The sequence below is a fragment of the Gekko japonicus genome, unplaced genomic scaffold (assembly GCF_001447785.1).
Source record: "Gekko japonicus isolate JY-2015 unplaced genomic scaffold, Gekko_japonicus_V1.1 scaffold7046, whole genome shotgun sequence".
Taxonomy (NCBI): domain Eukaryota; kingdom Metazoa; phylum Chordata; class Lepidosauria; order Squamata; family Gekkonidae; genus Gekko; species Gekko japonicus.
The window spans coordinates 8,987-21,060 of NW_015172775.1; the positions used below are offsets into that span (position 1 = coordinate 8,987).

The 12,074-nt window shown below is 37.5% G+C and overlaps 1 protein-coding gene across 1 annotated transcript in view; it reads right to left on the bottom strand.

Moving 5' to 3' along the window:
- LOC107119371 (chromosome unknown open reading frame, human C7orf57) overlaps positions 1-11,469 on the bottom strand; it is a gene marked incomplete at its 5' end in the record, with an annotated part of 19,023 nt that extends 7,554 nt beyond the window's left edge. The window contains 3 exons of the mRNA XM_015421833.1: positions 354-469; positions 2,235-2,335; positions 11,422-11,469. Of these exons, the coding sequence (XP_015277319.1) occupies positions 354-469; positions 2,235-2,335; positions 11,422-11,469 (265 nt within the window). The remainder of the gene's footprint in view (positions 1-353; positions 470-2,234; positions 2,336-11,421) is intronic.
- Between the last annotated feature and the right edge of the window lie 605 nt (positions 11,470-12,074).

Here is a 12,074-nt window from a genome sequence, read left to right on the forward strand (position 1 = left end):
TGCAGAATGAGGAAACGGAGAAGCTGTGAACGGAGATCCCTGCTTTCTACAGCTCGTCTACTGGGCCGTATCGTGGCTTCAAGAGACGCATATGCCTATGTCTAGCTTTGTTGCTTATTTGCAGCGACAATGGCGTTCATTATTTTTTTTTAAAGGGAAAACAAAAGAGTGCAGAATGAGGAAACGGAGAAGCTGTGAACGGAGATCCCTGCTTTCTACAGCTCGTCTACTGGGCCGTATCGTGGCTTCAAGAGACGCATATGCCTATGTCTAGCTTTGTTGCTTATTTGCAGCGACAATGGCGTTCATTATTATTTTTTAAAGGGAAAACAAAAGGAATTGCAATACGTTACCCTTAGCCTGGGGATTCTTTTTTTCCCAGTCATCGTGTTGCTGGAGCCACTCATTGCCATAGCCACTGCTCATCAGTTTACTGAAGTTTACAGGTTCGTTTTTTTTCTGACCAGGCCTACAAGGAAAACATTAGGTACCGACTGAGTCATAAAAGGGAAAGGGAAAAAAGATGGTAGTCATCTTTTCTTCTTCCTGGGTAACCAAGACACCTTTTAACCAGTTCTTTATCTTAAACGGCACATTTAAAAAACACGCAAAACCTGCAGCTTTTTCATGTGTCAAAATGGTTAATGTGAGTTACAGATTGCGCCACTGGGAGTTGGAGTTCATTTATTTGAGCCGTAGTTTCTTGATTCATTATATTTATACAATAATGAGATAAATGATGGGGAGGAAACAGTGCTGCTGTTAAGTACCAAGTGACTCGCAGAACTCAGGAAACTGAGAACCAGTTAATCAGAAAATAAAAATGCAAACGCCATCACGTGTCAGGATTGAGCACACGGTATATGCTCTGGGAACCTGCGGCTGTATAAGTTTTCTAATGCTGGCGACCAAGATCAAGATGCCACAGTATTCCTCGTTACTATGTATGGGTGTGAAAGTTGGACAAAGAAGAAAGAACACGGGAAGAAAGTGGAGTCATTTGAAATGTGGTGCTGGAGGAGGCTGACCGGAGGGGGGGCTCTGCAGCTTACCTGGCTGCTTCTTGCTCTGACTGAGGGCTGCTGGGAGCAGGGGGTGGGGCTTGTTTTATGTGTCCGCCCCCTGGGCTCATTACTGCCGGAGCTCCACTCCTGTGCGCTCCTGCAGGGAACGAGCCCTGGGCACAATGATATGCTGATATAGCAACATTCTAGTGCCAGTATTCAGACGAGTAAAAACTCCCTGGTGGAAGGAAATGGCTGCTGTGCAGAGAAGATCAAGTAAAATCCCACCCATACAGCAGCCAGACGGGCTTTAGTGCAGTCTTACCCAAACCTTTGGGTCAAAACAAACTGGGAAAAGATCAGGGAAAATCCAAGGAAACCCCTGGAGGTGCACAATTGCATCACAATTGCTGTGGGGAAACAGGGGAAAAACTACTCCCCCAAAGCATTGAACAGGGGGAAGTTTAACCTGTGTGGAAGACAGTTTTATTCCTTTCAACATTAGACCACGCCATATCACAAATGAGTTTTCTTTAAATCCTGCTTGGTTTCCAAAGCAGTTTGCCATGTGGCCCAGGGCTCCCTTGGGGTGCCTGAACATGTCACGTGGTTCTCTGAATTTCAGCCAATAAGAACAGACACACAAACCTCCACAAAAAGTGATTTAGTCTTACCATTATAAAGAAAAATATCATGACTGATGCATCTTCAGTTAGGGGGGGGAAACCCTATGGTAAGTACGTCTAAGGGTCTGAGGGTATTACAGACCCCAAATGACCCAGCTCATTCAAGTTCCACTCAACATGCTCCAAATGTCCCCCTCCCCTGGGGTGGGGCTCCTGCCACTACCACAAACCATCCCACCATCACCCGGTGGGTCCAGCAAAGCTTCCTGTCTGGTGCACTAACCAAAAACAGAGATCTGGCACAGGACATGTCCATCAACCTATTGCTAGTATACCTCCACAAAAGCATTGTATAAATTAACTTTAAGATTCTGAAAGTACAGATTTGATCTTGATGTATTTTATAGGTAAGGTGCTTTTTTCTGGTAAACTTGCAGTACGTTTGTTTGCAATAAGATTTAATAACATTAACTGAAGTGTAACCAAGGGTAATACAATACAATGTACACTTTAACACTTTTTAGAACAGTTACTTACACTTGCAAAACAATAGGCTCTAGAATTATTATGTCTGCCAAAGACACAGAAACTATATATTGCTTACGATGGGGGGAAGTAAAGCCTGTTTTCTCCATGGAATTGTTTAGATGCAATAGGTTGCGGTTTTCTGTGTGGATACCTTGGTGTTATAGCAGGAAGTTTTATCTGTGTGGAAATAAAATCTGATTCAGTAGGAGACACAAAAGCATGGGATTAAAACAGAGCGAAGATATGGCTAAAAAGAAAGGGAAAAGCTTGTGTTAGCGAAAATCCTCTGGTGGAGGATTTATCCACTAGCCCAAATCCGTTTTATGTACAACGGGGGCTTATTCTGAGTTCTTGTGACCGATAGTAAACAGAGATCAGAACCAGAAAAGACACTCCTTTCTCCCCCCCCTTTTTTTGCACGAAATTTTTATTATACAGGATATAACAACATTTTCAATGTTACAAATCATTCTCATGTATATCCTTTCTTTTCTCCCTCCCCCCCACAATCTTGGCTTCCCGCAATGCTTAAACCCTTCAATCTTTTTCTATATCATCATAGTTAAAACTACCATAGTTCTTAATCATATAATATCTTCGGTAACCTTATATTTCCGTTTTCAATTTAGCAACTCATAATGTCTTTAATAATTCTCAAAGCAAAGCAAACTATTTTTCACATCCCAATTATTCTCCAAATAATCCTTAAAATCATTCCATTCTTCAAAAAACTCTTCATCTTCTTTGTCATTCAGCTTTCTTGTCAGTTTGTCCATTTCGGCCATAAAAAGTACTTTCTTCATCCAATCCCATATCTCAGGGATTTTATCTTGTTTCCAAAACTGAGCATATGTCATTCTAGCTGTTGTAATCATATACCAAAACAAAGTTCTTTTAACAACATTTAACTCTTCCACCTTAAGGCCTAAAAGCAATATTTCTGGTTCTTTTTTAAATTGACAGTTCAATATTTTTTGCATTTCATTATGGACCTCTGTCCAAAATGTCACCACTTTCTCGCATGTCCACCACATGTGGTAAAAAGAGCCTTCATGTTTCTTACACTTCCAACACTTGTTTGACATATTTACATTCATATTAGCAATTTTCTTTGGAGTCATGTACCATCTATACATCATTGTATAACAATTTTCTTTCAAATTATTACAAGTCGAAATTTTCATTGAATACTTCCATAAATATTCCCAAGTTGACATACTTATTTCTTTGTTCATATTTATAGCCCACTTTATCATTTGCTCTTTTACCGTTTCTTCCTCCGTGTACCAAACTAACAAAATCTTATAAATTCTAGAAATCATATTTTTTCCCATTTCTACCCAAACACATTCCATTTCATTATTTTTCCCCCTAAAACCATATTTCTCTTTGTCCGTTACAAATAGGTCATAAATCTGTCTATAATTCAACCAATCATATTCAAAGTCTAACTCCTCTCTTGCTTTTATTTCAATAGTCTTTCCTTCTATCTTCAGAATATCTCGATACGGTAACCAATCTTCACCTTTATATCTTGAAACTGGTTTCAGTACTTCTGCCGGCACAATCCACAACGGTCTTTGCTAAAAAAAAACTTTCTATATCTAGTCCACGTCTCAAATAGTGATCTTTTTATATAGTGGTGCTTGAAAAAATGGTCAATTTTTGCCTTTTCATACCATAAATAGGCGTGCCATCCAAACTTACAATCATGTCCCTCCAACGCCAACACCTTTTGATTGTCCAAATTAATCCATTGCGCTAGCCATGTTAGACACGCCGCTTCATGATAAAGTCTTAAATTCGGTAATTGAAAAACTCCTCTGTCTTTTGCGTCACATAAAATCTTCATTTTAATCCTTGGTTTCTTCCCTCCCCATACAAACTTTGATATTTCTTTTTGCCACTGATTGAACACCTTGAAGTCTCTAACTATCGGAATCGTCTGAAACAAAAACATTAAACGAGGTAAAATATTCATTTTGACCACCGATATCCTCCCCAAAAGCGACAAATTCAAGGTGTCCCATTTTTTAATATCCTCTTGTATCTTAGTCCAAAGCTTCTCGTAGTTGTTCTTAAAAAGATCTATATTCTTCATTGTCACGTCAATTCCTAAGTATTTAGTTTTTTTAACTACTTCACACTGTATTTCCTCTTGCAGCTTCAATTGTTGTTCTTTTGTCATATTCTTACACAACACCTAGTTTTATTTTTGTTAACATAAAAACCTGCCAAGTCTCCAATTTTTTTTATTGCATCCAACAATATCGGTAAGTTCCGCCTTGGCTCTTCAACCACAAACATCACATCATCCGCAAAAGCTCTGTATTTGTATGAGAAACCTCTTAAAGTAAGTCCTTTAATGTCATTATCATCTCTTATTTTCCCCAATAAAACTTCTAAAATCCAAATGAACAATAATGGGGATAAGGGACATCCTTGTCTTGTTCCTTTTTGAACCCTAAAATATTCCGTCATAGACTTATTTACGTTTAACGTTGCCTTCTGGTCAGAGTATATTGCTTCAATCACATTCATAAAAGGTTGTCCAATATCCATTTTTTCGAACACTCGAAACATGAAATCCCAATTTAAATTGTCAAAAGCTTTTTCTGCATCCACAAATAAAAATCCAACTTCTTTTTCGGGGTGTTTATCATAATATTCAATTGCATCAATGACCATTCTTACATTGTCTCCAATCTGTCTATTTGGCAAAAATCCCGCTTGTTCCTCGGATATTACATCCTTCAGATAGTTCTTCACTCTCTCAGAAATTATTTTGGCAAAAAGTTTATAATCGTTGTTAAGAAGAGAGATCGGCCTATAGTTCTTGACATTTGTTGATTCTTGACCTTCTTTCGGTATAAGCGAAATATTAGCTTCCTTCCAGGTATCCGGAATCTTTTTAGTCTCTCTAATTTCATTTAACAGAAGTTCAAAAATCGGGGTGAGCTCCTCTTTCATTTTTTTATAAAATTTTGCAGTAAATCCATCTGGTCCCGGAGCCTTCCCCAGTTTAACATCTTCTATCGCTCTATATATCTCTTCTTTTTGAATTTTAGCATTCAACAATTCTTTATTTTTTTCTTTAATCTCTGGTAACTTCACTTTATCTAAATAGTTCTTTATTTTTTCCAAATCAATCTTCTTTTTTTGAAATAATTTGGCATAGTACTTAAAAAAATGCACGTTTAATACCATTTATATCCGTAAATTCTTTGTCTTCATCTATTATTTTGGTTATTGACCTCTTCTCTCTTCGATTTTTTAATTGCCAAGCCAAAAATTTTCCTGGTTTATTTGCTCCTTCGAATGATTTTTGTTGCAGTTTCTTTAAATTCCAATACATTTCACAGTTTGCAATCTCATTCAGTTGCTCTTGCAGGATTTGTATTTCTCTAATATTTTTTTTCTTCCCTGGTTTCTTCTTTAACTCCGTCTTTTTGCTGTATTTTCTCCACTAAATACGTCTGTTTCTTTAATCTTTCTTTTTTATCACCTGCATTCAATGATATAAGTAGTCCTCTCATCACTGCTTTGTATGTATCCCATACCATCTGAATTTTCGTTTCTTTGTTTAAATTCGTTTGAAAGAATGCATGTGTTTCTTTATTTAGAGTCTCTAAAACAGTTTTTTTATCCAGTAAGTCTTCATTTAATCTCCAACATCTTTGTATTGTTCTTTCTCTAGAAGTCCATAGTAGCAGGTTATGATCTGAATAAATCTTAGGCAAAATTTCAACCTTTTGAGTTTTCAATACCAATTCTCCTGACATCCAAATCATATCGATTCTTGAAAAGGAATTATGTCTATTCGAATAGAAAGTAAAATCTTTAATTTGTGGATTCCATTTCCTCCAAACATCCTCTAATTTTTCCTGGTCAATCAACTTAAAAAAGACCTTAGGTAGTTTTCCAATCTTCTCATCTCCCTTCTTAGATTGTCGATCCAATTTGTTATTTACAGTGCCATTGAAATCTCCCACCACGAGCATCTGCTCGTAGCTCACTTGGTCCAATTCACTCATCAAGTCTTTTAAAAAGTTTTCTTTTGCTCCATTAGGAGCATACACATTAACAATCAAAGTCTTTTTCTGATGCATCGTTATTTCCACTCCAATATATCTGCCATCTTTGTCACAGAAAATTTCTTTTGGATCTAATTCTTTCTTCACATACAAAACCGTTCCTTTAGTTTTTTTGGATGCCAAGGAATAAAATTCTTCTCCAAGTTTTTTATTTATCAGATATTTATAGTCCTGCTTTTTAATATGTGTTTCTTGTAGACAAATTATGTTACATTTTTGCTTTTCCAACCAATGTCTCACCAATTTTCTTTTATTGGGCAAATTTAGCCCATTTACGTTCCACGATAAAAATTTGTAATCCATAGTGTTGTCTTAGATTTCACCAAAATCAGTTATATTGTCCGCCTTGAATCTGCAAAGTTCGTTCATGTTTCTAATTGTGTATCTCAAAGCTTGGTAGGTAAAGGTCAGCCCTTGTGGTATTTCCCATCTGAATCTGATGTTTAATTCTTTCAGTTTATCCGCTAACTTCTTGTATTTCTTCCTCTCCAGTAAAATCGCTCTTTGAAGTTCTCTCATTATTATTATCTTCTTGCCATCAATCATTAAAGCCTGTTTAAATTGCTTCTTAAAAATTTCATCTTTCAACTTTTGTGTCGTCAATTGTACAATCACATCCTTTGGTAATTTCTTTTTCTCAGCATATAATGAGTTCACTTGATATATATAGTCAAATCTCGAATCAATCTCACCTTCTAGCTCCAAATATTCAGTTAGCAAGGTAATCACAACTGCACATATATCTTCATCTTCTTTTTGCTCTATTCCTCTCAGTCTCAGATGGTATTGCATAAATCTATAGTCCATCACTGACTCCAACCTCTTGTTTTGAAACTTCCACTTTTTTCTCCAAATCTTGTGTTTTCTGATCCATTTCTGACGTTTTAGTAGTTAGACCTTGCACTTCTTTTTTGACCTCTGTCGCATCCTTTTTTATTTCAGCCAACTCTGCTACCACCAACTCTTTAATTGCCGCCACATTTTTTCCTGTACCTCTTCCAGCTGTTCTAATTGCTTTTCCATATGTTTTGCCATTTGTAAATCCATTTGCTTCTCCAGTTGTTTTCCCAAACCTTGAATTAGATCAGTCATTTTCTTCTCCATTCCATCAATTGCTGCCTGCCACTCTTTCTTTTCTTTACCTGCCATCTTGGGACTTGATACAGAGGCTGACCTTAGTCTCCACTTCGGATCCGTTTTGAAACTTTAAAATCTCCTTGCCAGCTCCACTTTTCACGTCTTCAATAGTTTAGGAAGCGCTTGATCGATCCACTTCTTCTCCGCTCTAATTAAAGCTTAAATTGAAATTTTACTTTCAGTCCTCCCCAAAATGGTGGGCGGAACTTTTCTATGATTTTCTGGCTAGAGCAGGTTCCTTGTATACTTCCTATTGTAACATGAAAACCGGCCCTTTGAACTTCCGGTGTTCACCTTCACCTTACCGATCAACTTCCGGTCTTCACTCGACCTCCAAGCCCACTTTAGCACCTCACTTGTCTCCCACAGTCACAGTTCCGGTTAAAAAGAAAAAAAAAAAAAGAACCTTCACCACATAGCATAGTCTTGCGACTTTTCCCGTCAGTTTCGGTTCTTCACTCAACTGTTTAACTTAACTAGCCACAGGAATGTTAAACAAAGTCACTTTTTGCATTATTTTGGCACTTTGCATAGCTCTTTTTTTATCGTATTGAAGCTAGTTGTTTCGTTTAAGTTCTAAGATGCTCAACCACTTGATTCCATTTTCGCTGAGCCTCCCATGCGGTAAGCAAAAAAAGCTTTGTTACCTTACGCGCTTATCTTCGGGTTATCGCATTGCTTCTTTAGTACCCCTTTGTTCTTCGATGTAAAGAAATCGGGAAATGATGGATTTATGCTGGAGATCCAGCTCGGTCAGCTTCTTTTCTTTTCTTTTTAAAAGTTTTATTTTACATTTTCCAAACAAAACAGACATTTATATATTTTGTCATAATACATAAGTTTAGAGTCAGTTTTCACATTCTAGCCATTTATATAACCCTTTCCATCTTTCCACATAAGTCTCGTCCTTTTTCCCCTGTAATATCACATTCAGTTTTTCTATCTCTGCTACTTCCATCATTTTATATGTTATCTCTTCTATTTTAGGTGTACTTTCCGTTTTCCAATATTTAGCCCACAATATTCTGGCAGCTGTAACCACATATACAATTACATATTTTTCATTGAAATTAAACGTTTCAGGCATAATATTTAGTAGGTAAATTTCAGGCATCAAATCAAGCTTTACATTAACAATTATTTCTATTATTTTTTGTACTTTTTCCCAGTATTTCCGTACTTCCATACAGCTCCACCACATGTGGTAAAATGTTCCTACATTTGCTCTACATTTCCAGCATGTATTGGAACAACCAGCATAACATTTTGCTAATCGTTCCGGTGGCCAGTACCATCTATGGAAAATTTTAAAAATATTTTCTCTATAGTTCGCTGCTCTCATGAATTTAAATGATTTCCATATCTTGGCCTAATTATCTAGAGTGATAATTTTCCCTGTCTCTCGTCCAGACAACCATATTATGTTTCAGCACTTCATCTTCCATATAGGCATCTAATAGAAATTTGTACATCTTCTGAATCATTTTGTCATTTGAGGATAGCCATATTTTATCCAGTTCATTTTTTTCCTTCGTAGAAACCGACTTTTAGGTCTTTCTGATACCTTGAATTCAATTGTGACTTTTCCCACCATGATAAATGGATATTTTGACCGAATTCGGTCTGAAAGTGTGAACAGAGGCTGGGACGGAATCTCTAATATGTATCAATCATCAAAAGTAGTGGGAAAAAGCAATTGTTTCTAAGAAGGAAGGGATTCGAAGAATATCTTGCAAGCCACAGGAATGACCAGAGCGAGACTTTCTAAGGACTCATATGAGAATTCAGATCCTCTCCTTTTAGAACAAGCTTTATTTATTTAAAACATTTTTAATAGCCCCCATTCATGTATAAGGTTGAAGAGCCGCTGCAGTATAAGGCTTTTGAGGATTTGTGTTAGTCCTTTTTTTGGGGGGGGGGTTCCTTTTTTTTAAAAGAATGAGTTCCACTTCCGGTTGTCCAGGAAATAAACACAAACAAGGGATCTTAAAAAAAAAAAAAAAAAGATAAATGGATATTTTGTTGTATGGTTAGGTTTTCCGCTGTTTTAACTTGTTTGTTTCATCCAGTAGGTTTTCATATGATTCTTTATTATGTTTCGTTAACAGCGATGGTAATATAAAAGCTTCTAGAGGTGAGACCCATTTTGGGATTTTAGTGTAGAATTTCCATTTTATTTTATCTCATACATTAAGCAAGGCCGCTCTTAAAATGTTATTTTTGAAATGGGGATGTGATTTATCCTTTCCATACCAAATGTAAGCGTGCCAGCACATAACTAGGTCTGCCCCCTCTAAATTTAGACATCTTGCATCTTCCAAGTTAATCCAATCTTTAATCCAACCTAAGCACGCCGCTTGATAGTATAAGTTCCAATTAGGTAGCGCCATTCCACCTCTATCTTTTCTATCTTGTAATAGTTTAATTTTGATTCTTGCTCTTTTTGCATTCCATATAAAGTGTTTAGTTATCTTCTCTAATTTTTCAAAATATTGCTGTCTTTTTAACACAGGGATGTTTTGGGCTAGGAAAAGGAATCTTGGCAGGATATTCATTTTAATCGTTGCAATCCTTCCCGAAAGTGAAAGATGCAGATCTTTCCATTTCATCAAGTCTTTTTCAATCTCATCCAGTAACTTTGTGTAATTATCTTCAATTAGTGTGCTACTCCGATTTGACATTATTATTCCTAGATATTTAACTTTCTTAACTATTTCTATCGAGGTTGAGTTTTGCAATTCCTGTTTGGTTTCAGCGTCACAGTTTTTTGTTAATAATTTAGTTTTGTTGTGATTGATTTTTAGACCCGCTACTTGACCGTATTCCTGAATAACTTTCAAAAGTTCTTGCGAGGATTCTTTCGGATCTTCTAGGATAAATAGTCAGCTTCTTGAGTGTTGAATCGCAAAAGTCCTCTTCGTGGGGGGGATCAAAGCGCGGCACCAGCTTCCTCCAAAGCTGGTATCACGCCAATCTCAACCTCCGCTCGGATCTTGATGCTCTGCTAGTCAACCCCCCTACCTGGGGGGTGCTGCGTTGGGCAAATTAGTGCCCAAACTGTCGAAAGAAGCTGCCGTCCACCTCACACAATCGTGAGATGCGTCAATTCGCCATTTTAGCCCGACCGGAAGCCCTCCTTTCTCCCCTTTTTGAAAGAGACAACACAACTGGATGTTTAAAGAATAAATGGTTGTCTTTACTAAATATAGTTGGTATTTTCAAGCATACAAAAACACATGCATTCACACAAACACACAAGATTCCTTAGGTACAGTAGCAATGGAAAACATTCAGTATGGAAAATAATAACTTTAGACCAACTGGGAGGTAATACACAGAAAGGATGCCGGTTAATACTTATCTGATCCCAGAAGATGGAGTTAATCTTCTCAATTAAGAAAGCAGGAACACAAAGATCTAGCCAGAGGGATTCTACTGCACACGCATGGAACCAGCCAACACGTGTGGGCGCTCTTGTAGGCCTCCAAGAAAGCACGTGAGAATTACCCCTAGCAGAGCTTCAGTTGCCTAGGTTGGGGGGGGGGGAGAAGATGGCTAGCTAGCTGGTTGCTAGCTGGCAGAACTTAAGTTGCAGAAGGTGGGGAAAAGGCGGCTAGCATGGAACAAAGGTTGCTCCAGTCTTTTATCACCTTGTTTGGGGTTTGGCCTGAGTGCCAACCTCCTGTTCTTAGGTCCGTCCCCTTCCCTAATCCTATTGGTTGTTGGGAAGTGACGTGTCTACCTAGAGGGGAGTGGGCAATATTCAAATTCTACCCTAAACTTCAATGAGACCATTTGGTCCAGGTGATAAAGTTGCATTGCCATGGAAACCTTTGAGTTGCAGATGACCTAGCTTGGTCCAGAGGTGATAAACAGGATGCTCTTTCTTGTGATGCAAACCAGGTTACGTGTTATCCATAAGCTTCCTTGATGGTGGACAAGTTGTTGTTTGTGAGAGTCCTTTGGCCTAGGCCTAGGAGATACACAGTAGACAAAACGATCAAATCAAATTCTATTTTTGGAAGTACTTACTTCTTCTTTTGAACTGCTGGGAGATTCCTCAACTTGTGTTTCATTTTCCTGATGGGAATTATTTTAAAACCGTTATTTTTAAAGAAATTAAGGAGGTTGGTTTAACTAATAAAAGCATACTAGTAAGATTGTAAAATTTAAATTATATAAAATGAAGGTAAGACCAACTCTGAAGCTTTATATGAATTAGGTAAGACATGCCTCTGAAAGATTCTCAAATATTATGCTGCTTAAGGGTAAAACGACTGAAATCAGAATCGTGCCATGCTATGAAGACCTTTCAGTAATTGTTCAGAACGGCAGTATAAACAAAGGTTTTTGCAGGAAGGAAAAAAGCAGCCTAAACCATAGCTTTAGAAGCACATTAAGTGCAAAGACGGGCAATTCTCTGTAAAGAAACCAACAGGCGGAATATTCTAGCCATAACTATCATGTAACACAATCATGCAAGATTTCTACCAAACGTAGGAAGGACAACATGGGCAGACACAGGCCACTAGAATTCATAAGAAAATGACTGCTAGAGAAGAGATTGTCTTCAGTATCATAAACAAGATACAGTATGAAGATCAATAAAGTATAAATAGTTAAAATAACCAAACGACCCACTCAGCCCAGTCCAGAGATGAGAGGGAATCCTGTATTTCAGCACA